At 50.8% G+C, this 27,704-nt stretch overlaps 1 protein-coding gene across 1 annotated transcript in view; it reads left to right on the top strand.

Annotated features, from left to right (window-relative positions):
• CIB4 (calcium and integrin binding family member 4) overlaps positions 1 to 27,512 on the top strand; it is a 38,646-nt gene extending 11,134 nt beyond the window's left edge. The window contains exons 5-8 of the mRNA XM_070428854.1: positions 15,715 to 15,856; positions 24,840 to 24,949; positions 25,817 to 25,905; positions 27,323 to 27,512. Coding sequence (XP_070284955.1) covers positions 15,715 to 15,856; positions 24,840 to 24,949; positions 25,817 to 25,905; positions 27,323 to 27,353 — 372 coding nt within the window. The 3' untranslated portion in view covers positions 27,354 to 27,512. The remainder of the gene's footprint in view (positions 1 to 15,714; positions 15,857 to 24,839; positions 24,950 to 25,816; positions 25,906 to 27,322) is intronic.
• Positions 27,513 to 27,704: the final 192 nt, after the last annotated feature.

Raw genomic sequence — 27,704 nt, 5'->3', positions numbered from 1 at the left:
CGTAAGTCATTGCTCCACACTTCCTCTGCATTGTGCACTGATTGAGGTTTGGGGGGCTTACGAGGCCTTTTCTTAGGAAATTCAGGGCTAAGAACAAACGGGAGAACCACAAATCTCGGGGCTTTACAGAGCTGATTCTTGACCCCAGTGCCAAACACTGGGACCCAGAGAGGCCCACGCAGGCTACCTGGTGGACATCGTCCCTCTTAGAGCGACCCAGCCCAAGGCACCTTGGTCATGCTTTGGCAGTGTCCCCTCCCCACTTTTTAGGATGCTGAGTGGCTTCTGGGGCAGCCAGGCAGATCTGGGAACAGCACCCCTCCCTGAAGGCCCCAGAAGGACCTCCCTAGTGGTGTCCTGAGGCTGGGCCAGCCAGTGCTCAGCCATCCGGCACCTACGCTAACTCCCAGCAGCCCTTGGCCGGCTGAGTTATTATCCACGTTGACAGCTGGGGAAGCAGAGGGTCAAAGGGGGGTAAGCAATCCGTCCAGTGAAAACTCTGTTATTACAAATGACCGCCCTGCTTCGTCTTGCAGAGTCCTGGGCTGGAAGGGGTCCTGGTGGCCTGTGGGCGCCTGAGCCCCTTCTCCAGGGGTGATGGCACACCTGGCCACCTGAGAAGAGTGGGGGCGGGAAGGAGGGGGGCGGGAGGGAAGCAGTACCTGGACTCCAGGCATCTGCCTGTGCTTTTTTAAAAATCAATTTTGTCAGAGCTTTTTCTTGGCCAGGTTGCACCTCCCAGGAGTGGACAGGCCTTTATAAATGAAGAAACTGAGGCACAAGATGGGATCTGATCATCCAAGGTCCCGGGGCCCCTCAGAGGCTGAGCAGAGATGGAGCCCAGGCTTCCCTCTGCAGCTCCCACTCCCACCACATCCCGAGGAAACGCTGAGGTTTGATCCCTGGTGCGGAGCCGGCCTGCCCACTCCTAACGTGCACCTCTCGGCTCCCATGAGCTCAGAGCGGTCCTCTGAGCACTTTGCATTCAGCCAGTGGGCACAGAATTGAGCACGCAGGGGAGGCAGCCTGCTGGGAGGGGAATGTTTGATTACCTACAGCCCGGACTAGGACAGCTGGACCCCGTGATAATCCTCATGCTGTATTTAGGCCACTGCCTGGGCCCCTCCCTCACCCTCAGATACTCTCCCTGGTTTGCTAAAAATAGAAGCAGATTTCATGGTTACAGCAATTCTACTTTCCAGCCCCAAATGTCCACTGCCATTAGTCATGTGCTTCTTGGTTACAGGCCCTGTCCAGGCTCCGCCTCATGTGCTTCTCACCGCCGTGATGGTTAAGTAAAGCTCACTGGTATTTCCCCGTCGACAGATGAGGAAACTGAGTCTCCAGGAAGTTAACAGTTCTGTGCAAAGCTCCAGAATTGCAAAAATACGTTTGTACCCAAGACCTGTTCGTTCTTCTCCATCTTCTGGGAAAGATGAAGGGTCACCAAGCAGGCGACATGTGTGTGCATACATGTCTTCATCTGTGTCCATGCATGTAGCCAGGAGAGGAGGGAAAACAGGAGAGAGATGTGGCCTGGACAGTTGGTGATGGAGGGGAAATGGCTGGGACACTCACCTGAGCCCTACCCTATGTGTGTCTCGTGTTTTGGGGTGGCCTGTACTTAGGTCCAGCTCATTTCGGGCGGGGGCGGGGGGGGGGCCCTCTCAGAGCCCAGCCTCTCGGGCTTCTGTGCCAGGCCTGGGAATTGTCTCACCCCCACGTCCCCAAGCCAGGCCCCACCCCCTAGTGCCAAGGCTCCTGAGTGGGACAAATGTTCCACCGAGAAAGAGGAGAGAACAGAGGGCGGGGCCTGCCCAGCCTCCCAGGCCCACCTCCCAGGGCCTGAGCCTTTCATCCCAGCTGAGACGCCTGCTGCCCCCTCCCTCCAGGATATTGGGGCTGACCCAGCACTGCCCCAAATGGAGCTGGTGGCTTCAGCTCACTCACCCGGGGCTGCAGGCACAGCCACCCCAGTCCATGCAGCAGTTAAGTCAGCTGCCCTGCCCCACCCTCCCAGGCTGCCCTGCATCTGTGCTGTGCCTGGCACTGTGCTGACATGTCACACACACGTCATCTCATTTAATCCTCAAAGCGACCCGTGGAGGAGGGAGTTCAAAGGGGTTAAGCAACTCATCCGCATCACACAGCTGATGAAAGGCGGCAGAGTCTCAACCTCCAGCCCCCCACCCCCCGGGGGGAGGGTCCCCCGATTCCTTGACGCAGAGTCAGAGCTGGGAGGGCAATTTGGCAGCTGGCTCACTCCCTGCATTTTCAAGCATCATTAGATCTTTTTCTGACAACTTCATCAGTTAGCGGGGCTCAGAATTGGCAAAAATCCTTATTTAGACATTCAGCCAAAGAATTAAGAAGTGGTTGGTTTCAGAAAAAGCTCAGGGATGTAGGACGCAGTCTTTGCTCTGGGCTGAGCAGCCAGCAGCAGAGAGCTGGGGTCTGGCTTCCCGCCTGGGCTGCGCCACTGGCCCAGCGGCCTCGAGCACGTCACTGCTCTTCTCGGGCCTCAGCTTCCTCATCTCCCAGGTGTGTCACGCCTCCCGGATAGGTAGTCAGGAAAGCCTAGAAGGTGGGGAAGAGCTCTGGGTTCTAGTTTTAGCTCCCCTCTCCCCTCCCCTGCCGCTGGCTGAGTGGTCTTGGGCCAATTCCTTCCTTTTTCTTGGCCCAGCTTTCTATGTGGACCCCAGGGCAAGGCACAGATGCCTGGCGGCTCTAAACTGGGGTGATGGGGGTGGAGGGACTGGGTTGAAGGTTCTGTACCTGCAGTGGCTGCTTGTGTGCGGGGCCTCTGGGAGGGGGCGATGCATAAGGACTCCCCACTGCTTGCCTGTTGCAATTGGCTCAACCCATACTTCTCATTGCTGTCTGGGGCAGGAATTGGGGAGGAGTTTTCAATTATATGGCGCCTGAGCATCCCCCGGCCGCCTCACGTGTCAGATTTCATCGGACCCTCTCATCGACCTTGGGAAGCAGCTCTGTGATGGACTTTGGTTCACGGAGGGGCCCATTCAGGCCTGGAGTGAATGAGTGACCTGCCCACAGTGACCCAGCTGGCACCCGGTAAGGACCAGACCAGGACCATGACCGCAAGTCCAGCTCTCCTTGCTCCTCACACGCTTCTCACTTCCTGGGAGGCTTTCTCATCCGGCCAAGTCCACGCGGCCCTTCGGTTGATCCTGCCCATGAGTCACGATTTCTCCGAAAGCTCCCAAGAGCACAGCGCGTTCCCCTTGCCCCAAGCACCTGACAGGCAGCTTGGGTTGTGGGAGGAGAGGGGGCTCTGAACCCGGTGGGCCTGAGTCTGGATGCTGCGGGGCAGGTCACCCAACTCCTCCGGGCCTCGCCTTCCTTCCCCTCAAGGCAGGGATGCGTGACCAGCTCCCTTTCCAGAGCCGCACCAGGATTCGGTGAGATGGGGGTCCCAGCCCCGCAGGTGCACACGTCACCCATTGCTCCTCCCAGTGAGAGGTGCCGGGGACTCGAGGCCAGAATGGCTGGCCCTGGTGCCGGATGAGGAGACGGAGGGTCTGGGAAGCGTTCACGTGGCCGAGGTGAGACGTGAACCGGGCTTCCTTCCCGAGGGGGAGCCGCCTCCCCCGCTGCACATGACTGATGGGATCATTGAGAAGTATTGCTCGCACCCCAGCTCCCCAGCGGCACTGAGGGAACAGGCTTGTCCAGCACCCTGGTCCCAGCCCTGGGCTCTCAGAGCACAAGACAAACAAGCCCATCTCAGCTTTGCAAGGCCCTGGTCCCTAGGGCTCCTCTCGGCCCGCTGGCCGAGGCGCTCTTCCCCTCATGTCTTTCCCGATAACTTCATTTGTGCCCCCAGAGACCTCAGACTTGTTTAAAAATAGAAAAATAAATAACATTGTTCCTGAACGGCTCCCACCCGCCTTTGGGCCTCCTAACGAGGTGCTGGCCAGGCTGGCCAGGGCTCTGTTCCCAGGATTTTGGACCCTCTGCAGGCCTCGGGCATGCCGCCGCCTCCGCAGGGACAAGGCACCCGCAGCTCTGAAAGGCTTCCCAGTGGCATGAGCGGCTGGCGTGGGGGGCGGCGTGTGCTGCCTGCCCGGAGCTGTAGGCCACTGGGGCTCCGCACAGCTGAGGTGCGGGGACACATTCACCCAGGCCCCGGAAGGGCAGGCCAGGCCCAGCACAGGTCCAACCACAGAGGGGCTTCCCGGGGACCCTTCCCTTCTCTTAGCTCTGGGCTCAGCCCCTAACAGAGCCACAGGCCCCTTTGGTGTGCGGGTCGCAACTGAGGCCTCCAGGACTCAGCCCTCCAGTCTCCCAGGCTCATCAACCTTGTTGTTCAAAGTCCTGGACTGGAGTTTGCCGTTTGTACATGACCTCAGTTTTCCCCATCTGAAAAGTGGACCTAATCCTAGCAGCCCTGCCTACCTCGGGGTTTTTCTGAAGACTGGATACGAATGGGTGGGAAAAAGCTGAAATGCTCCAGGCAGATGAATGGGATTTGGGGGCAGCATTCATGGAGGAATGATAGCATGTGGCATTGGAAAGGTGCAGACGTAGACCGGGAGATGAATGGCAGCCTTCTTCCACTGAACTTCATCTTCAGGAACATTTCCTGCCAGGAGTGCAGGAGAGGCGCCCCCCCGGCCCCCCCCCCCCCCCGCCCCCACTGGGTCTGGGAGCCAGTCCAGTTCTGCCTGGGGCCCAGCCCTGGGCGTGCAGATTACAAAGCAGAAAAGAGAAGCAACAACCCCTGCTTCCCACCCTCTAGGAAGGAAAGCTTGTTTGCTTGCTTAGCAGATCATCTCTGCGGCCGACTTTCTTTTTTAACTTGCTTTTTAGTTATTGTTAACGTAGCATGTCAGCATTATAATACATTTTCTAAAAGCAGTTCCTTAGCACCCAAACACCCTCACAGAAGCTGTCATTTCTTATTTTCGCTGGCCACCTTTCCCCCCCGGGGCACTCTTTATTTTACATCACTGTGGACAGAAATATAATTTTATTTTGTGCTTTTTCCCCCCATTAGGCATAAATGTTTCTTCATGTTGCTACATAGTCTGTGTAATTATCATTTTATGGTTGTATAATTGCATTGAGTTCTGATTTACTAAACCATCCTCTCATGGCTGGACATTAACACTGTTTCCGGTTTGGGGTTATTATTTTTTTGCTACTATAAATAATTTTGCAATAAACATCCTAATGTATTATTTTCTTCATTAAAAAAATGTTTTTTCTTAGTTTAGATTCCCAGATTCTCCTTGGAGGCATTAGAAAGATAGGGCCGTCCATTCCTGGAATTTGAACTCTGTAGCCATTAAAATGATCATAATACTGACTATGTAGCAACATGGAAAAACATTGATGTCTCAAGGGGGCTAAAAAGCACAAGATTTAAAAACCTGGGCTCCTAAATATCCTTAATCCGAGTCAACTATAAGAGACAGAGCTGGGTGACATCACTAGAGACCTCTCTCCAAGGTGACATAGATGCCTAAGCGTCACTTGGCATATGGTTTTGCAATAGGCGCCTGTGCCTGGGTTGTGGTCCAGTCCATCTTCTCCATCCTCCATGAGGGTGTTGCTGGAGCCCTTCCCCAGATGCACCACTCTCTGGGCATCTCCTGCCAATTTGGGGCCAACCCCCCTCCCCCAGTTCTCCTCCCCCTGCACTGCTGTCTCACTGGTACCATCCTGGAGGGAGCCGCTGTGGACCTGGGTGGAGAACTCCACATCACCCCTGTCACCCAGCACTGGCTCACCCTGCCACCCCCCAGATGCCAGGGTTCATGGGACACGTTTCACTCCCATCCTTGGTCCTCCTTGAGCTGGCACCGGCATCAGTCATAGCACGTTCCTTGGCACTCAGCCTGGACCTGCCTGCTGACTCAGCAGCTTGGCACCTCTGTGTGCATCCCCCACCCCCACCCTCCACCCCCCACCCCCCACTCCTATTTTGAGGCAGCATCTCCCTGAAACCCACTCCATGTGAAGAGCTCAGGTTTGAGGATCAGACAGATCTGGGGTCATGTTCCTGGTCTTTCTTTTGTTTGGCTATTTAACCTCTCTGCTCCTTGCTTTTCTTCGTCTATACCAGTGATGGCGAACCTATGACACGCGTGTCAGAGGTGACACACGAACTCATTTTTTTTTGGTTGATTTTTCTTTATTAAATGGCATTTAATTATATAAAATAAATATCAAAAATATAAGTCTTTGTTTTACTATGGTTGCAAATAACAAAAAATTTCTGTATGTGACACGGCACCAGAATTAAGTTAGGGTTTTTCAAAATGCTGACACGCCGAGCTCAAAAAGTTCGCCATCATTGGTCTATACAATGGAGTTACGGAGATCTGCTGTTTGGTTGACGTAAGGAATTAATGGGATGACACGTGTGACTGTGGCGGGCATAGCACCAGGTTCATAGTAAATGTGTAGCAAGCGCCCATTTCTCTCCTTCCTGCCTGTCCCCCCTGGGCCCAAGGCGAAGCATGAATCAAGTGTGATGCCTGGAGATCTGGGCCGCCAGTAGGCGCTTATTGAACGCCCAGGTGATGATGAATCATGGCTGGAGGGTAGGGCCTTAGCAGTCACGGGCAGCCTGCTGGGGCCGGGGCCATGTGCCCAGGATACAGGGGAAAGTGAAGAATAGGAAGTTGGAGGTTTCAAATTTTCAATAGTCTAAAACGCTGGGGAGTGAAACAAAAATGGGACTTTAAATTGCTTCATTCAGTTTGCAGTGTGTGTGTGTGTGTGTGTGTGTGTGAGAGAGAGAGAGAGAGAGAGAGAGAGAGAGAGAGAGGAGAGAGAACTATTGGTGATTGAGGAGCTATGTGTGTGAGCCCATTCTAGTTTATATCAGTTGATTCAAAGTGAAGGACGAAATAGATCAACTGTTGTTGCTTAGATGTGTTGATGAAAGAGAAATGGTTGTCTCGAGGCAAAGATATACATCCTCCAGAGTTCACAGGGGAACTTGCTCCCAGGGGCCGAGGGTGGGTGTCCCCGCACAGCTGCAAAGCAGCCCCGACACCATCTGAGAACCCCTCCTGCTTACGGACAGGAAGGCGGCTTGTAAACAGCGGGCGGAACCAGGAGGCCCGGAGCTGCTCCCGTGAGAAGCAGAGGCCTCCGTCCCAGCCCTCCTGGAACCGTGGCGCCCGCATCCCCTGACTCCCAGGTTCCTGCTTGCACACAGGCCTTTAGAGCACAGGTGCAGACTGTGTTTTAACCGTTTTCATAGGGGCTGCTGTTGGCGTTTTCCACAGGAAAAACTATAAACTGTTGTTAGGTTTCCAGCCTGCGGCCCGAGTCAGTGCTGGTCGGGGTGCAACAGCATCCACACAGAGAAAGCAACTCCTGAGACCAGAGGCACCTGGGCCTGCAACGCCCTCCCTGGGTTCTACGCCCTCTGAGCACACAGACCTCCCCCCCTTCTCTTCTTGTCTTGGGGGAGGAGGGAACTTACAAGGGACAAGGAAGAGGGGCTCTTCTGTCTCCTTATGTCCTCTCCATATCTGCTTCACTTCCTATTAATCCAAATAAAGCTCTTGACCTTTTCATCGATTTTCAAAGAAACTCCACTCATGCCAAGCACTGCGCGAATTTTGGTCGGCACTGCGGAAGGCTGGGGAGGGGAAAGAAGGGAGTGGTCTCAGGAAGGGTCCCATCTTGGAGCACTTGCACCCATCACCTCCTCTCCTCTCCCTCTTCCACCTGTTCTCAGCCCCCCCTCCCAGAGGGCCCGCCACTCCCTTCTCTACTGGGCAGAGAGCTCCTCTCGTCCTGGCCTCTGAGCAGAGGGGTCTCTGCTCACAGGACGTCCTCCCTCCTCCTGGCATGTCATTTTTTCCTCATTCTCCTGGTCATTCAATAAAACAACAAAGCCTTAGGGCTGACCCCGAGAGCCATCCATTCAACAGCAGCACTTTATCTGGTGCTCCGGGAGAAGTGGTTTTCATCAGGATGGATAAGGCGGGAAATGGCAACATTTCCTAAATAAATCCGGCAGGAGCTGGAAGAGGGGAGTAAGAGGGGAAAGGCTGAACCGACTTGTTGATGGGAAAGACAGTTTGTCACAGGTGGACAGTTGACAGTGAGCAAGGAGAGAATGTGTGTGTGTGTGGAGGGGGACGTGTGGGTTGGGGGTGATGTAACTTCCCTGCCTCTGCAGGGCCTGGCCTCAGTCAGTGAGATTGGGGGCGGGGGGGGCTGGAGGAAGCTTTGGGAGGTGTCTGTGTGAAATCAATATTTTCAGGTTGGGCTTTAGCCCTGGGGAGAGGTCAGAGGTTGGTCCGGTGTGCTGCACACCCCTTCCTGCACCGCCCCGTCCCCACCCCTGTCCTTGCTGGGTGAGAGGCCGTGTCCTGGAGGGGACGGTGGCGGGGCGGAGGGTGCGTGTGCAGCATCTGGCGTCACGTCTCTGCCATTCGTTAGCACTATGACTTCGTGTCGCCTAAGGATGGGCCGAAAACCACCTGGGCAGCTTGCAGATGCTTGGGCCCTACTCCTCAAGGTGCTGATCCGAAAGCCCGCGTGGGGTTCAGGGATGTGAATCTTGAGGAAAGCTGCCCATGGGACTCAGACATGCAGAGGGGTGCTAGCTTCTCTGTGATTGGCTATCCTCAGCTGCAAGATGAGGTTATGTGCTCACATGTCCTCTCCCTTCTCACCTCTTCCCACCAGACCTGCTCTCCTTGGAGCCCCATGGAGCTCTCACGGGGAGGCGATGCCTCTAAGGCCACAGCCTGCAGCTGGCCCTGAGGCGCCCAGTGGAGCCAGAACTAACGTTTCTGCTGCCCACCGGCAGGCAGGGTGAGCTCCTGGCAACATGTTGGCCCAAGTAACAACTTGCCTTGGGAGCTCCACAGTTATGGCTTTGCCCGCGGTGATGCTGACAGGATGCTGATCGGGGGCCTGCCAGTACCAAGTGTTTTGCAAATATGACCTCATCTGACCCCCATAAGCCCCCCGAGCAGAGTCATGATTCTGCCCATTCTGCAGATGGGCCAAAGGGGAGGCTCGAGGCTCTGCCCCAGGTCACACAGCTTGTTTTGCTTGTTGCTCTTGTGAACCGGGAGCTTGAATGTTGTTTAATGTGCTATCCAGACACTGTAGGGTTAGTTGACCTCAAGCTGCTGCAAATATTAATGTACAAATGTGAATAGACACTTATCTCTAGTGTAAGCGTTGTTTCTCCTCCAACAGATTTGATAAACAAATGGGGGGGACCATTGGCCTTTTGGTTCCTTTTTTTTTTTTTCTTTTTTGCTCGGGGAAGTTGCATTACTGAAAAACTGAGATGGTCTAAACCTTGAAAGCTGCGAGACATCCACATCTTGTAACTGTCAAATAACAACGTATTGTACTCACGTTTCAGAGTCGGTCTGACTCCAGAGCCTCTGCTCCTTCCACTCCCCGCCTCCAGCCTCAGGAGCACCATGCTGGGCCCGGGCCGCCCCCAGATTGCAGGCCTGCAGCCCTCTGGGTTCCTCTCTGCTCGCAGGAGGCCCGGGGCAGCGACAGGTACCTGCGGGCCTGGATTCGGGGAGAGGCTGCTCTGGTGGGTCGGAGCCAGGTTCAGGACACGTGCTCCCAGGGGTGTTTAATAATATTGAACATTTTTACTGCCTTGCTCCCCTTCTTGTTCCATTAGTGATCCGCCTCCAGCTGCCGGCAGGACACATCCTCAGCCTGTCCCTGCCAACCCATCTGTCACTGGGAGACAGCTTGCCTACGGGCCTCTCTGTTTTTAGACTTCAGGAAGGTTGGACATCGAAAACACAGAGACTGTTCCTTCCTTATAAACAGCTGGTGAGAAGGGTGCGTCTGGGGCCTGGCCAACGGAGGGAGCGCATTCACCCACGTATGTTTCCCCTCCTCACGCTCTCTGCTCCCAGCTCCCCTGCAATGAAACTCCAGGCTTCTCTCCACCTGTGAGGATCACACAGACCAACCTGGGCCCTCGAGGGGTTTCAGGGTCCAGGTTAAGCCCCGCGGCCGCTCTCCCCCACTTAACACTTTTATCTGTCCAGGTGAAACCGGGGCAGTCTGGGCAGGAGGAGAGAGCGGGTGGCATGTGAGGAAGGAGGGAGCTCTGCTGTCTCCCTGGTTTCCTCCTCCTGGCCCAGAGCAGCTCCCCGAGTCCCGCCCCATCTTGCCCCCTGCCTGAACCTGCCCTTGGCTCGAATCTTGTCTCTGTCCTCTGGTTAGTTCCTCCTTCCGGGCCCTTAGTCAGTCCCACCTTCCAGCAACGTTACCCTGTCGTAACTCTTGTCATTTTATTTTGCTTGTACTTAATTCAGACACGTCTCTCTTCCTGTTTCTGAAGACACTGCTGTGCGTCAGTGCCTGGGCTGAGCCCCATGCAGGACAGACAGGGCAGGGAGTCTCCATCATACTCATTCGGGGGCCCCAGGTCCTCGTTCAGTGCCGGGCACACAGGAACTCACTGTATGCTTTTGCTTCAAGGACTTGAAGCTCAGGTCATGAGCTTTGTGTCTTGAATCCCTAACTGAGAAGGACACATCCTTTGGTGCTGTTGGTTTGTTCTCCGAGCAGCTCCTGACTGGCAGGGGCATGGGACTCGGGGAAATGCCTTGAACCCTGACCCCTCTGGGTGTGCAGGGATGCGGTTCTGAAACAGTTTCTTGGGAAAATATTTAACGAAATACCCAATGGAGTCCAGTGCAGGGCTGTAGACAGAGCAGTGCGTTTGGAATGTGAGTCCTTCCCTGGGCTTTAACTTTCTCTGTAAAACAGGGTGGTAACACCTGCCGGCCGGACAGTCACCGCCTCGCCCAACGCTTTGCACGCGGTAGGTGGCAGGTTCTCATGCCCCTTGGCTTGGCACACGGACCGAATGCTTCCAACTCAACACTGCCACCTTCTGGCAGAGTTTCTCTAGAGCTGAAGGGTGACTGGGTTAGACCCACAACTAGGAATTCCTCCGGGGCAGTGGGGTTGAAGAGGCATCTTGCTCATCTGTTCTGTGTAGCCCAGAGGCTCCATCCACCTCTGGCTTCCCAGCTGCTGCCCCTGGTGACAAGCTTTTTCATGTCCCCAGGGGCAGCCACTTCTTAGGTGCAAGTAGCCCAGGAGCCCAGGGTTAGAAGGGACTCCACCCAAGATAGACCTGGAATTCCTGACCCCTCTGTTTTCTCCCAGTGAGGGACCTTTTTAAATGTTTAAATAAAAACTTAATCCATTCTCCTCCAATGAAATCATTCAATACTGTTCATTTCCTTGTAGTATATATATGCACCGCTTTCACTGAATACCCCAGATTTTGATATGCTGTGTGTTCATTTTCATTTAGTTCAAATTATTTCCTAATTTCCTTCTGATTTCTTTGACTTTGAGGGCGTTCCAGATATCTTTCTGTTATTTATTTCTAATTTAATTTTGTTGAGGTTGGGAAACATACTTTGTCTGATTTAAATCCCCTTAAATTTATTGAAACCCAGCAGACGCTCTATCTTGGTAAATGTTCCAAGTGCGCTTGAAAAAAAAGTGTATACTACTGTGTTGGGTGGAGTATTCATAAAATGTCAAGTAGCTCAAGTTGGCTGATGGTCTTTTCAAGGATTTTACATCCCTAATAATTTTATGTTCTACTCCTTTTATCAATTACTGACAGAGGGGAGTTGAAATCTCCAGCTATAATGTGGATTTGTCTCTTTGAAATAGTTTAAAATGAGAAAAAGTTCTCTATTTACTCACATACTTATCATTTTTGGTGCTCCTTTCCTTGTGCAGACACAAGCTTTCTTCTGGTATTTTCCTTCTCCCTGAAGAACTAACTTTTAATATACTTTTAGCTTTGGCCTGGTGCTGATGAATTCACTCAGCTTTTATTTGTCAGGGGAAAAAAAAAGTTTTTTTGCCGTTAGTTTTCAAAGATATTTTTGCTGGGTATAGAACAATAGGATGAGAGCTTTTTTTGTTTTCTTTTGTTCCAGAGAGTTAAAGATATTGCTTCATTGCCTTTTGACTTGCTTCATTTCTGAGAAGAAATCTATTATCATTTTATCCCCTCCTCACTCCTGAAACATTTTTTCTCTTTACTAGTGGCTTTTAGCAATTTGATTCTGCTGTGCCATGGTATGGTTTTCTTCAACTTTCTTCTCCTTTACTTGGGTTTTACTGAGCATCTTGAGTCGGTGGGTTTATAGTTTTCCTCATCATGCTTGTCTCTACTTCCTTAAACAAATGTAGCCTATTTGTAGCTTTTTCAATGGTTGCTCGCCCAATCTTGCACAAAACCATGAGGGGCCTTTCGGGGAGCACCTCCCCCAGTACCCCGAGGCCTCCACTCAGGACCTAGGAGGGGCTGGCCTCCTCTGGACCCCTCCCAGCAGATACCGCCATCCACTCCTTCCCTTGACAGGTGCTCTACATCTGTTAAAAAATATAAACACTAATCGTATCCTTTAAAAAAGAGTTGGTAGCAGATAAAATGAACAAAAATAAAAACATTATTCAAAAATAAGAAACACTAAAAATTGAGAGCTTCCTCAGCAATGAGAAATTTTAAATGAAATGACACCGTTTGATTTTTTTTTTTAAAGGAGACCTTAAAAATCGAAGTGTGTCAAGGACGTCATTATTGAGTCACAAGCGTATTTTTGTGTGCATTTTTTCCAGCAACTGTCAAACGCTCTTTTTGACTACATGCTAGCTGGGGAAATGGAGAGGAGATATTTTTAAGCTAAGTCCAAATATTTTCCCTCTGACTTTCATCTTCAAATCAAATCTCTTGTTCATTAACTTTGAGAAGATCTTTAAGGAAAAACTTTTGGATTTTTGGCAGGGGCTGTCATGGTTTTATCATCAACAAACTGTAGTTTCTGTTTCCAAAAAAAAAAAAAAAGTCCCAGCATTTGGGGTTTATATTCGCCGTCTCTGGTTTTATCGCCTCGATGGAGACTGCACTACTGAGCTACCTGCATAAATCTCCACGCCGACGTGTTTATATCCTCTTGTTCAGAATGCCTGCACACCAGGGCGCATGCTATTCCTCAAAGGGAAGCGTTGCTTTGTCAGTTGTCATCTTCTTCCTCCTCTGGAGGATTGAAGACGTCTCCACGGGTGTGACCATGAACGCAGGCCGTAACTCTGGTTAGACCTTGGAATTTATTGGTTCAGACTTCAGATTGTTAAAACAATAGCCACAAAAAATCCGGAATACAGTACACTGGCACTGGATCACTCCTGAGCCTTGCTCCGTCCCCTGCCTCTTCCCAGCTGTTCTGGGTGCTGGTGGCTGGGCTGGAGCCCAGGACACCGGCTGAGCTGGCATTGGCTGAGGATAGAGAGCTGGGCGAGGCACGGAGGTAGCAGCTCTTGGGCCCTTAGGAACCCTCCCTGCAGCACCGCTGGCATCCCTTTGCATGAAGCTGCGCCTGTGCTAAGGACACCTCGTCATAGTGGAAGTCCGTGCCCTGACATCTCCCTCCCAGGAGAGATGAGGCAGGGAGCCACCGGGAGAGAGGAGCTGCCATTGTTGGAACAGAGACAGGCCCGGGACACCCACCTGGGAGGTGTCCGCCAGCCCTCCCAGAGACCGCCAGGCCTCCCAGAGACCGCCAGCCCTCCCAGAGACCGCCAGCCCTCCCTGGCCTCCAGGGGTGTGGAGGCGAGAGGATGGAGAGCTCTGTGACCCGGCCTCTCGGGAACAGGGTCCCCTGCTCCTCCGTCGTGCCCCAGCCCGGTGGCTCCTTGTGGCCTTCACCTTGTCCTCGTGGCTTCTCCCTCCCACAGCAGTTGCTCCTGCCCTCCTGCAGTGCTGCTCACATTTGTGTGGACAGTCACCACCCAGCAGACAGAGCTCTCACAGGCGCGGGCTACTCCCTGGACTTCAATTTAGGCTGTTTCTGTGCTTTGTGTCAAAAAAAGTTGTTTTTTTTTTAATTAAAGTAAAAATTTGAAGATGGTTCTAGTTCCAAGGTTTCCCACATTTTAAAGGTCACATGCTCTGCCTCCATCACCATCTTTTTCTCTGATGTGTATTTGCCAGGAGGCACCATCGGGGGAAACAGTGCCAGGCAGACTCAGGAGACCTGGGTCTTAGGCTGATGACCTTGGGCAAGTCCCTCTTCTCCTCCAGGCTGCACGTTCACCTCTGAGGTCTGAGGGGTCCGTCCAGGTCAGAGGTCTCCATGCATCCCAGCAGTAAGAAAATGTGGAGCGTGCACCCATAATATACATATATTATCTACAAATGATGTGCCTTTACTATCATACCCATGTTAACTTATCAAAGCTAAAGATTACATAAAATATGTTAAGATATTTTACATAAGTACCATGTTACATAAAACATTTTATTTTATAAAGCAAAGTTTTATATAACAAAATTTCTCCCACCCACAATTTAATCGTTGGCTTATAGTTAATGACCATAGTGTAAGGAAAAGCAATGTGGTTGATGGGCTTCGTTATCCTGTGAAATCTTGCTTTAACCTTTGACACAGAGCCATTTGGAGGCCTGGTTCTAGCTGAGTTTATTTTTTATGGCTGTCAGAGCTAATCCAAAGACAAGGGATGTGGCGTTGGCTGTATTAAATCATGGTACTCATTACCGGTCTCATCCACCAATGAAGGGCTTTTTATTGAAGTTAAGCTAGTAGATGCCCATTGTCTCTATGTCAGCCAGTGCCTCTTTACAAGCTAAATGGAAAGCATTGCGTTTTCATATTTTTAACAAATGGGCTCAGAGCCCTCTGACCCCCTTCATTTGGGTGATTTTCAAACAGACTTTAGAAATCTGTGTCTAATGTTCGCAGGTTTGCAGCATTTTTTCTAGGTGACAACACATGTGTTCAACAACAAAAATCTCATTTTCAAAATATTCTCTGACTCACTGTTCAGATGAGTCACTTTTACCTTGAAGAGTCAGAAGAATGTGAGTTCATTTTTGGGTGGATATCTGCTGAGTTGCCTCTGAGCTGGGTGTTTGCTCAGAACCCCGTGGTTCGGGCAGGTGTCAGAGGGCTCTCTCCCGCATGCCCCGGGCCAGGCCCAGGTCAGGGACACCAGGGGTTCCTAAAATCACATGGCCCTGACTCACATGGGGCTCATAATTTGAGAAATAGTTTGGTTTAAAAGAGAAAATTGTTGATATGTATAGTAGTTTGGTAATAACTAATAGTTATCATTTGTTGAGTGGTATTTATCTGTCATTCTGCTGTTTAATCCTCACCACAAAACCATTAGGTAGATTCAGTATTATCTCACCTTGTTTTGTAGATGAGAAAGCTTAGGCTCTGGGAGATTATGTAATTTGTCGAAGCTGAGGTCACTCACTAGCAAATAGTGAAGCCAGGACCTAAACCCAGGCCTGGCTGACCTCTACATCCATACGTTGACAGTGGCTAACACTGGAGAGTGGATTATAAACAATTTGTATCCCATTCTTTATTTTGTTTTTGGTATTCTCAAAGTTTTATACAAAAAATGGAGAAAAATTAGTAACCATAAAAAAGAATGGCACCTATGGAAGGTTTGTGCAGGAGGGGATGACAGGGGGAGGAGTGATGGTGAGCCTGCTCTATCATCCCGTATCCTCTCTGACGGTCCCAGCTCATTGACTCCAATATTTAGGTTGTTGCTATTATTTTCCTCTCAAACTCATTACACTGTCAGGTAAGTAAGGCTCAGGGTGGCACGAACCTGACGTTGGTAGAACTCTCTCCTCCTCATCTTCCCCACCCACAGGCCAACCCTTTCAGAGACCGAATCTGCAGAGTGTTCTCCCACAACGACGTGTTCTCCTTTGAGGACGTGCTGGGCATGGCGTCGGTGTTCAGCGAGCAGGCCTGCCCCAGCCTGAAGATCGAGTACGCCTTTCGCATCTACGGTGAGTGCTGTGGGGGATTGAGTGCTGAGGGTGGACGTGCCATAGAGTAAATACCACGTCTGGAATCCATCAACATCCGTGTATTGGTGGGATGGTGTTAATTGGGGTTTACTGGGTATTTGAGTATTATCATGTTTGTCCAGACTGTAGATTTTTTAAAAAGAATTGAGAGTTATTATATCAATGTATTGATACATTCTCCTCTATGTCATCAGAGGCAAACAAATGGTTATTGGTGTTGATATTTCATGATCTTGGTGTGGGCAGGAGAGAGATAGAGATAGAGATAGAGATAGAGATAGAGATAGAGATAAATTACATTAGGGTAGAAAGCAGTTTTGCTTGTTTTGTAGAACTTACTAGTAAGAGATTTGAACACTGAAACTCAGCCATTAAATGAGTGAGCAATCTTGGGCAAATCATTTCACTTTTCTAAATGACGAAGTTGAGACAAATCACTCTGAGGCCCTATGACGTTTTTTGTCTCTGATTTTGTCTTGGGTAGCCATAGGCTCTGCAAAACTTCCACCCTTCAGCAGGCCATCTCGGAGAAGTGTCCCCACCCCCAGCCTCTGTAGTCACGTCTGTTCCTGCGGCTCTGCTTCTTCCTGGCGGAGGTTGTCTGTCATTCTCAAAAGGAATCAAACTGAAAGAAACAAAGAAATCTTGGGAAGCCTTCAAACAGACCATGTGCAAGGCTTTAAGCTCATTGTGACCATTCCTTGGCCCCAAAGGACTTATTCATTTAGGCTTATACATGTTGGCACCTCACCTGCCTCCTATCCCTGCCAGCTCCTCCACACGGCAGACACCATCTTAGTCCTGCCTCACCCTAGTGGACTTGGGTAGGATGAAGTGGAAGAGTTTTAGGCCAGGTGGACCTGTGAGGACGCAGTTTTCTCATCTATAAAAAGGACTTACTGCTATGTTTGCATCCTATCCTATGTTTGCTGACACTGTCCTCAGGGTCAGCATCCAGTAGGCTCAATCACAGTCACAGGTTGCCCTACTGAGAAGGGCTGAGTAGGCACCTATTACAGTCCTTTCCACAGAGAGCACTCAAAAACTCTAAATAAAATATAGTAAGTAACTACTTGATGGCATTGGAAAGCTACCAAAAGCAAATCGATTCTAGCGGGGGCTGATGCTTGAAAGGAAGAAATGACACTTGATGGTCCCCCTCCCCTGCCTTTAAAAAAAGAAAACGTTTTTAGCCTGAAGGTGGGCCTCAGCGAGTAGCATCATGCAGGACTGACAGAAACTGCACCCTTTCTGGTGTGAAGAATCAGAGAAGTGGGGGCACTTCCCCCCTGAAAATGAAAAGAAGGGGAGAGTCCATGAAAGAAGAAAGCCAGAGAAAGGGGGCCCACGTTTTGTGTAAGAACTGTGCCTAAATCGCCTCCTTACCTCTACATCACATGTCCACAGGCAGACTCCAAGCAGCTGAGCTGAGGGTAAGAGAACTGAACTGAGATTGGAGCTGCCACTGCATTTTAACAAGGACCCTATGGGACAGGGTGAGCAGTTTGAGTCTAACCAATGGCCTGTTAAAACAAAAAAATGCAGCACTCTTGGGAGGACTATAACAGAATATGGAATTTCCACAACCAAGTGTTTATAATGTCCAACATACGATCCAAAATTAGTCAATATACAAAACTTGTTTTAAAAATTGATGCATTCTCAAGAATGCAGATTGGCTCTGACATGACCCTGATGTTTGGACTAGCTGATAAGTATCTTAAAACAGCTATCATAACCATGCCCAACGATATAAAAGAAAGTATGTTCACAATGAATAAAAACATGGAAATTCTCAGCAAAGAAATAGAAACGGCAAGAAAGAATCCAGTGGAAAATATATAACTAAAAAATAAAATATCTGAAATAAAAATCACTGGATGGCTTCACAGGAGAATCAAAGGAAAGAGTCAACAAACCTGAAGATAGATCAATAGAAATATAATCTAATCTGAAAAATAGAAAAATGTTAAGAGAAAGAAGGAATGCGCTAGAGCCTCAGGGACACATAGGGCCATAGAAAGGTCTCACATAAATCAATTAGAGTCTCAGGAGGAGAGGAAAGAATGAACAGAGCAGAAGAGATATTTGGGGCGGGGGGGTTGGGGGGGGTGGGGAAGATATTTGGCAGATGGTCAGGAGGTGAGACTTTCTCCTTTCTCTCTATGGCTGCCTAATCTCTCACCCTTGCTTCTCTCTGTGCACTTTCTCTTTCTGCAAATCTGATCTTTATGCCTCTGACCCTATGGGCCGAAGATGACTGTCCTGCCCCCCCCCGCCCCCCCTTCCCCCCCACACACACCTGGCCTCTGGGCTTTGCTCTGACTAGCCACGAGCATCCCTTCTCATTTCCCTGTTCCCAGGAGATGCTGACTGGCTCAGCCAAACCAGTGATGTAGCTACCCCTGGGGTAGATGACCAGCCTTGTCCAATCAACCTCGGCGAAGAAGAAGCAGAGTCGCAGGAACAGACGTGGCTGCCGAGTCTGGGGGTGGGGACACTTCTCCAAGATGGCAAAGTGTAGGCTGGGCAGAGGTCCCCAGAGATGTCTGCCTCCGCTGTCTTCCCATGGTTTCCAGAGCAAAACAAACAAAACCGCTTAAACCTTCAGGGAACCAGAAGAGTCGCCGATTCTCTTCAGGCTTCAAGGCACAGGAGCTAAACTGTATGCAGCTCAGAAGTGGGGAGACTGCCCTCACTCCCAAGAGGTCAGGCAGAGTGCCTCAGATCAGATCAGGGGCAGACACCGCCTGTCCCCCACGCTTCCTTGTGTCTTCCTCCACCCTCCTCTCCAGTTCTCCTCCAATGGTTTCCTTCCTCCTCGGGCTCAAATACAAAAACAAAATGCGCAAAGCCTTCATACACATCAGCTCTGCAGAGAGATGCCTAGGGACCCATAAACGCCAGCTTCATCAGCTTCATCAGATATACCCAGGCAAGCCCTGGACTCAGAGATCTGTCACCGTACACAGCTGTCAGCAGGATTAGAGGTGGGGCACATGGATCTCTGAGCCTGATGCTGGGCACGTGGTAGCTGCTCAATATATTGAGGTGGTGACAGCAAGTGAAGGAGGAAGAAGAGGGAAAAATAGAAGGGAAAAGAGAAGGAGACAGGAAGGAGAAGAGGAGGATGGTAATGGCTGTGGAGATCACTTTTAGCCAAAGTCCAAAGACCCAACTCAGTGCTCCAACCCTTTACCACTCCACGTGTGGCCCGTGCACCAGCAGTGTCAGCATTGCTGGGAAGCTTGTTAGAAATAAAGACTCTCAGGCCCCACCCCTTACCTACTGAATCAGGAGGTTCCTCTGTACCTTCAAGTTTAAGAAGCTCTAACCCACTGGTTTGCAGACATGTATGCATATTGGAGTCACCTGGGGAGCTTTCAAGACCTACGGACGCTTGGGCCCTGCTGCAGATTTGATGTAACGGTGATGGGTAGGCCCTGTTTGGTGGGCTTTTAAAAAGCTCCCTGGGTGATGCCAAAGTGGAGCAGAATTTGAGAACTATTGCTCTGACTGACTATCTCAGTTAGGACTGCATTCAGTTATGAGTAAGAGTATCCAGGTTAAAACAAAACAAAACAAAAAAATCCATCATGGAGCCAGGCAGTGTGGAGCCAGGGAATGTCCAGGAAGTAACCCAGAGCCCTGCGCCTTCAAGCCTCCTGATTGGCCATCTTTAGTCTGAGACTGGTCCTCCCAATCACAAGATGATTGCTTACCTACAGGCATCTCACCTTCATTCCAGGAGAAAGAAAAGGGGATGGAAGAAAGGATACGGACACAATGGACATTCGAAGGCACAATTAAGTCCACTCTCCCTTAGCAAACATTCTTGGGAGCCCCGCCCAACTACCATAGCCAGAAGGATGCCAGGTGGCTACGCATAACTACAAGGGAGAAAGCTGAATATTCTAAGCTGACCATGTCGTCCTGAACAAGAATTGCAGTTCTTTGTAAGCATGGCTATTGGTCAAGAATCCAGCAGGGCCAGCCACACCTACCTGGGACATACCTGGGCCCCGTTTCTGCTTTGAGGGACACTCCTGGCCTCCAGCTGATCAATTCTCCTCCTTTGCATCTCTGGGGAGATTTTCTGCCTGTAAGAGACCAGCATCCCAGCACTGCCTCCCTGCTCCCATCAGCACCTGCTTCCACTGGGTGTGAATTACCCTCAGGCAGGTGCCAGAGCGCCAGTGGCAGATCTTCCCGCAGCTTCCCAGGACCTGACACAGTCAGGTGGATGCTGGAAGCTGGGGAGGAGCCAGGAAGGCAACTTCAGTTCTCGTGGGAATAAAATAGTGAAAGTGTGCCCTGCCTGACTCCATCCAATGCGCTAATTTTTGCAAAAGTACTTTGTAAATTGCAAGGATAATATGACAGAGAGATTGGAATGATGACGGTAAGAATGTTTTGGGGTGACCTGAAGGCTGAGCCCCAACTGCACCAGCTCTCTAATCTGCCATTTGTTGGGAAACAGCAAGAGGAAGCCCCCCACTCTCCACCCCCAAAGTGGCTCAAGGCTGCAGGTCCCGAGGCTGTTGAGGCCCCAGGGACTGGCCAGCGGCCTAGAGCTCCCGCCCCAGCCCTTTCCCAGGCTGCTGCACCCACAAAGGAGGGGAACTGTCCAGGGCTACATTTTACTCCAGCACATGCTTTTGTTTCCAGATGGCTTAGGACCAAAACCATGTCGCTTTGCCGCAGTCTCTGCACATGGGAGCTGGGCCAGCTGGACGCCTGGGACACTGCAGGGTCCCTGGGAGAGGCTGCACAGCTTCTCCCCAGCAGTGCAATGTCACTGCGGTGGCTCGCTGCCTCAGCCTGCCGACAGCCCCTCCGCTCCCTCCACCTGCTCGCAGCCATCACCCATGGTGTCCGATGGCAGAGCTGTGCAAGGGGAGGCTGGGGGAGCATCTTGGGCCTCAGCCTCCCATCCCTGAGACTGACAAACACCCAGCCAGGGGGAGCTGCCTGCTCAGTGATGGTGCTGGTTAGTTGCAACTACCACATCCGTATCCTGCCGTGGGGAACAGGGACAAAAGTCTTGGCTCTACCACTGAAGGGTCCTGTAACATCAGCAAACTCACTCCTCCATTCTGGGCCCCATATAGCTCTAGCTGTCATTCTTCAAAGCAGAATATTACACCGTTTCCAAGGTTTGCATTCTTTTTGGTATTTAAGAATCATCAAGTGATAGAGAATTGAACCTCTATTATATCTAATAAGCATCTTCTATATTCCAAACCTCATGCCAGCTGACTTCCCTGTATTTTCTTATTTAATCATCACAGCAACTGTGTGGAGGTACTGCTATTACCCATTTTACAGATGAGGAAACTGAGGCTCGGGTAATTAATTCGTTAGGATTAAATTTGGTGGCAGATGACAGGGAGCCCCAAGTAGCTTATGCAAGATAGCCCCCAAGATCTCTGGCAGCTGCACGGTTTTTCTCTAGCATGGAGAATTCCAGAGTAGTTGCCCACAGTGGTTGTATAATGTTAGGGACCCAGGCTCCTCTGATTTTGTTGCTTTATCCTCCATTCCCAAAGCCGACGCATTGTCACAGGGTTACACCTTTTTAAAGACATTCCTGGAAGTTGACTGTACCCCCTCTTCTTGTATGTCATTGGCCAGAACTCAGTCATGTGGCCACATCTAGCTGTAGGGCAGACTGGGGAATGGAGATGGTCACATGACAGCTAACATTGGGCACTTTATTACAATAACAGTTATGAGTGGTTAAGAGCAGAGGCTGCCTGTGTTTAGTCTTGTAACCTTGGGTCATGCATTCATTCATTTACTCAACAAATGTTCATGGAGCACCTATTCCAGTCTAGGAGCTGGGGATACAGTGGTGACCAAAAGACAAAAGTTCCTGTCCTTGTGGAATTTACATCCTGGTGGATGGAGGAAAACAAACCAGGTGAAACATAGTGTTTAGTGCTGGGAGGAAAATAAGACAGGGAAAGGGACAGGAAGTGCAATTGTAGACAGCGTCTGGGTAGTGCCCTGATGGGAAGCTGGCATCTGAATGCAGACCCAAAGGCTCTCTGGGTGAGAGTGTTCCAGGGAGGCGAACTATGGCGCAGAGGCCCTGAGGCAGGGCCATGCCTGGCCCAATGGGGGAATGGCGAGGAGGCAGAGTGAGGGCAGGGTAGCCCTTGGGGCTACTGTCCAGACCTGGGCTTTCCTCCTCTGGCTGAGAGGGAGCTGTGAGAAGAGGTGCTGAGGGAGGAACCAAGAATGATGAACAGAATCACTGCTGCTGAGTTGAGTATAGACTGAAGGGGGCAGATGAGAGTAGGGACACTGATTAGGGGACTGGTACTGTGATCCTAGCGGTGATGGCGAACCTTTGAGCTTGGCGTGTCAGCATTTTGAAAAACCCTAACTTAACTCTGGTGCTGTGTCACATATAGAAATTTTTTGATATTTGCAACCATAGTAAAACAAAGATTTATAATTTTGATATTTATTTTATATATTTAAATGCCATTTAACAAAGAAAAATCAACCAAAAAAATGAGTTCGCGTGTCACCTCTGACATGCGTGTCACAGGTTCGCCATCACTGTCCTACAGAGATGTGATGGTGGCTGGACCAGGGGAGGCAGTGCGGTGGGGAGCGGTCAAGATGTTGAGTTTACTGTACTTTGAAGGCGTAGCTGGGAAGATTTGCTGACATACGAGCTGTGGGGAAAGGGAAGGAAGACTCCAGGCTTATTGGTGAGCGACGTGAAGGGGAGAGTTGTCCATCTGCCCAGGAGGGCACAGCGGTCAGTGCAGCAGGTTTGGAGTCAGGGCAAAGGGGGGCTGACGAAGAGTCTGGGCTTGGACAAGTTGAATTTGAGGGACTAACAGACCACGTGGAGAGGGCAGGAAGGCAGGTGGGGGCTGATGCACCTGGAGTTTGGGGAGAAGCCCAGGCTGGAGGTGTGAATTTGGGAACATTTAAGGCAAGAGGCTGAAATGAGTTTAAGGAAGTAAGTGTGGTTAAACTCTGTCTCAGTTTCTCCATCTGTGTTATGAGGATTAAATGCAGTGAGATATAAAGCACTTAGACCACTGCCTGGTACATCTGTGCTTGTCGTGGTGGTAATTATAGTGGCCTAAGTTTACCGAATCTACTACATGGCTGATGAGTGGTTTAGGGACTGTGTTGGGTGTCCTAGGGGAGGGCTGCCTTATTCTGGCATTCAAGGACCTTTGAAGCTCAGTCCACTTCCAGACTTAACCTCTGACCTTCTCCCAAGCCTCTGTTCCCCTCACTCCAGGCGGATTGCCTGGTTCCTTCTTTGCTGCTGATCCTAGAGACCCTGACACCTTCTCCAAACACCATCTCTGCAGGCCCGACCCCTTTACTGCTTCTCTGATGCCTCCTCCTCCAAGAAGTTTCCCTCATTTGCACCCTCAGCCCCAACCCAGCATAAAGTTGCCCATCTGGAAACCCTCAGAGTCCTTGGGGTGCCTGTTCCTCTCTTTCTGGAGCCAATCTGCTTGGGTGTCAGATGGTATCTCTCTCAACCCCAGCCTAGGAGCTCCTATGGGCAAGAACCAGCCTGGTACATCTCTGCACCCGATGCAGCGTGATGAGCAGGCACTTGTGCCTATGTCCTTTGGCTCCCAATCCAGACACCAAAAGACCTACTGGCTTGTGAGTTCTGAGATTGACGCTTCCATAGCAACATGGTTGACACGGGACTCAGGAACCAACCCAGCAGCATCCGAATCCCTGTCCTTCCACTTACTGGCAGTGTGGATAACACCTCTGTGCCTCAGTTTTCCTTTGGTAAAGTGAAAAATAAAAAGTTGACGGTGAAGATTCAGTGACTCCAATCAGGTGAAACTCTTAAGACAGATTTGAAGAGTTAGTACACAGTCTTCTTCTTCTTCTTCTTGTTCTTCTTCTTCTTCTCCTCCTCCTCCTCCTCCACCTCTCTCCTCCTCCTCCTCCTCCTCCTCCCCCTTCTCCTCCTCTTCTTCTTCTTGTCATTTTTATCATGTTACTAGTGGCCTGGTGCACAAATTCGTGCACATCGAAAGGAAATTAATTAGAAGAAATATTTTAATATTGCTATTTGCCCTTTCTCTATAAGAGAAGTGTCAACCAAATTCACAATCAACAATGACAGATCGAAACACACACATGCAATTGGCGCCAGCAAGAGCTTAATATGTATCATGCATGTGCGAGTCAACTTAGTCTTTTATAGATATAGAATAAACTTGCTTAATTAGACCTGCTTCCTGATTTAGATAAACTTTTTCCAGCCCAGTGAAGCACCCCAACTTCTCTTTCAGGTAATTGTCAGCAACACAGCAGTAAATATCAACACAAAGCAGATTATTATTGTAGATCACGCAGGGAGAACAAAGGGTAAAATATTTAACTGCAGCAGTATTTGATTATATTCTGCGCAGTGAGAAAACCTGAAGTCATTTTCAAGGTCCACCATTTCTTCTTTTCAGTCGGGTCAAGTTTCTAAGCTTTCTAAATCTCCGTTTTTTGGCTAATGAAAAGAAAATAGGATTCCACCAAGTCTCCTATCTACTTATTCCAGGACTTCTGTGAGGATCAAATGAGATGAGGCACAGGAAAATGCTTCACAGACATTTGTTTACAGTGTAAAATGTTCCCACCTGGCTATAAAGCAAGTTGTGTTCCTGGGCTGAAGAAACTTCAAGGAGGCTAGTCGCTAGGAAGAGGAAGCCGGGTGTTGCTATGTGATGTCATTACCCAGACGGACACTTAGCATACTAGCCTTTTATATATATAGATAGATTAAGCACCACCTTCATCTGCAGCTGCTGTAGTGCCCATTCCTCAGGCCTGCCCAATCTTACTGAGTGTCAAGTTCTAGGCCCACCTGGGACAGCTGGGTTGTGGCATCCCACAGGCTATGGGAGTCTGTAGGGTCCTGGCTGGTGCCTCCTTGCTCTCAGGCCCTGCCTCCTCTTTGCAGATTTTAATGAGAATGGCTTCATTGATGAGGAGGACCTGCAGAGGATTGTTCTCCGACTGCTCAACAGCGATGATGTGTCAGAGGACCTGCTAACTGACCTCACGAGCCACGTGTGTGCCTGGGCTGCACAGGCTTGGGTGGGACACGCCAGCACCCAAAGGCCCAGATGGCAGGCAGGGAGGTGCCCTGAGGGCTGGGTACATGGCTGTAGGCAACTACCCCCCAACTTTCTGTCTTTCCTCCAGGATCAGGACTTCCTTCCATGACTCCCTTCCAGGGTCCCCAGAACAGTATGCCCAAGCCACCCATTCCAAGGGTCCCTCTCAGCAACACTGCAGGCAGGTGGCCCAACAGCAGCTTGGCATCCAATGAATACATCACCTTGTCCCCTTCCCCACATGATCCAGCATCACATAATGGCCAGATGTCCTGGAGTGACAGTCCAAAGTGTGGCAGGACATGAAGACAGCCTCACGAACCCAACAGGGCGTGGGTCCACTTGTCCTAAGACCATGAGGACCTTCAAGTGCTTTTGGTTCAGATGGAAACTAGAAGCAAAACTAAAACCTTTGAGGGTCATCACTGCCTCCTCTACCCAACTGGGCCCCTTGCAGTGCAGAGCCCCTGCTTGTGACTGGATGGCAGGAGTGGGTGGGGGAGATGTCACCCTGTTCCCCCGATACTCATTCTTACTCCAACGTTGTGCTGGAGGCACCAAGAGAGCTCTTCCCACATGTGACCAGCCCACAAGGTCCTAGACCTCAGGGCACATGACCTCATTTCTCTACACGTCTATGTCCTTGTCTGGGGTGGGATGGCAGCAGGGGCAGGAGAAGCCCTGCCTCACAGGGTCAGGGACTCTGGGATGTGTGAAGCTCCTGGCAGGGAGCCTCTGCATGCCGGATTCCCCCCTCCCTTTGGCCCCCATCTCACTCTCTCAACCTGACTCCTCTCTGCACCTCCCCCTCCCTGGCCAGGTCCTGAACGAGTCGGATCTGGACAATGACAACATGCTGTCTTTCTCAGAGTTTGAACACGCGATGAACAAGGCTCCAGACTTCATGAAGTAAGGTGTTCTGGAGCGGGGATGGGGGTGGGGTATGCCCAGCATAGTAGGGTACAGGGAGGGCCCCCAGTCTCCCTTCAGCCAGTGGGGCACCTCTGTCTTCCCAGGGGGGTCATACTGGCACTTCTGAGAAATTAGATAAGCTAGAAAGAGCCAGGGAGCAGAGTTTTTTACAAGGTGAGAGGAGGACTGCGTTCCAGGCTTTGCAGATTATGTGCAGGGTCCAACTTCAGGTGCTGCTCCTCTACAGCCGGCACCTCTGTGCGCTGCTCCCAATACCCACTGGGCTCTAGGACTGACCTGGGGAGTTGCCTTTGCCACTGCTAGTCCTCTCTCCTCCCCCCTCCCCCAACCTCCAGGGGTCACTAGGAGTTGAGGGTGCGCAAGGGGTGTGAAGATTCTGGTGGTGGAGCAGCTCAGAGAAGAGCTCAAGCATTTCCAAACCTTGTTTTGGGCAGGAAGGGCCCTTAATGGCCACCTGGAGAGAATCAGCCATCTCCATATTTCCCTGGCGTGTTGCACAAGCTTGTTTGGCGCCTTCCGGTTATGAGAGACGCACCGTCCCAGAGGCAGCCTGCTAGGCACCCTGTGGAGCTGGCATCTCTGCCTGCATCAGCTGCTCCTGGGTCCTATTCTGCCCTCGGTCTCATAGTCTAGATGATTTGATGGCAAGAAAGAATACCCATTCAAAACTATTTAACAAACCAGTCAAAAAAACCCCAGACACCTAGACCTCAGGGAGCACTGGTCAGGAACCCTGGACTTCGTAGTGCCTGGTCTCTGCCTCTCCCCCAGCAACTCCATCTTTAGCTCTACATGCAAACCAGCAATCTCTGCTTTGTCAGACAGGAGGCCAAATATGGCCTCCCCACAGTGGTCAAGTTTATATCTCCTTGGCTTCGAATGACCCTCAGTGACTCCTAAGTAATGACCTTCAGTTGTGACTCCAACTGTGCAGAGAAAGAACGCAACTGGCCCAGCTCAGGTCAGGTGCCCACTCGTCTTCTCATCGCCTGGATGGAGCAGAGGCTCTCCACTCCAGCGTGGCTGCTGGGAGCTGTGGCTTGGGCAGACTTCCTGTAAGAGGGTCCACATTTGGGACCACCCCACCCAAGGGTAATTCCTCTCCTTCCACACACAATTGAGGCCAGAATCCTGTCCACATTGAGTTTTTCTTGGAATCTCTCCCATTTCTTCCTTGGTTCCAGCACCACCAGGTTCTAACGCCCTTTGCATTCTAGTGATGCGCAGAGTTGCTTAAAGAAGGCTGGGTTGGCTTGGGAGAGCTGCAAGCTGGCCATTACTCAGAGAAGGGATGCGAGGTGGGCACGGGAGGATGTCGCTAGGACTGCCGCGAGCCCAGAAGTCAGAGGCGCCTTAGACCTGCAGGCTCCCAGTGGCTCATGGATTCTTTCAGCTCCTTTAGGATCCACTTCTGGGGATGCTGACGTGGCCACAAATTCCTGACCTGGTGACTCCGAGGGGACCACTGGACTGGAATCCAACTCCTTTCAGGCTCCAGGGGACTCTGATTAAAAATATGACTTTGTCCCTGTCCCGCCCTCACTTACAGAATATTGTTTATTTAATAAAGCAAAGTAAAAGCCTTTTCTTTGCCATCAGTTCATCATTTTTTGAAGGCAGGGTCACATAGAAATCTTTTTTATTAAGATCTGCTCATTCCAGGGCTTAAGTTCGCCGCTGACGCCAAGCAAGCTGGAATGGCCAGCTTTGGGGGGTAGGCTTCAAACCCCAGCCTTCGTCGAGCAGGGCCAGGCCAGATGGGATGAAGTCCACCA

This window comes from Myotis yumanensis, unplaced genomic scaffold, assembly GCF_028538775.1.
Source record: "Myotis yumanensis isolate MYYU_CA2020_CCGP unplaced genomic scaffold, mMyoYum1.0.hap1 SCAF_11, whole genome shotgun sequence".
Classification (NCBI taxonomy): Eukaryota; Metazoa; Chordata; class Mammalia; order Chiroptera; family Vespertilionidae; genus Myotis; species Myotis yumanensis.
This window is presented reverse-complemented; position numbering and strand designations above follow the sequence as displayed.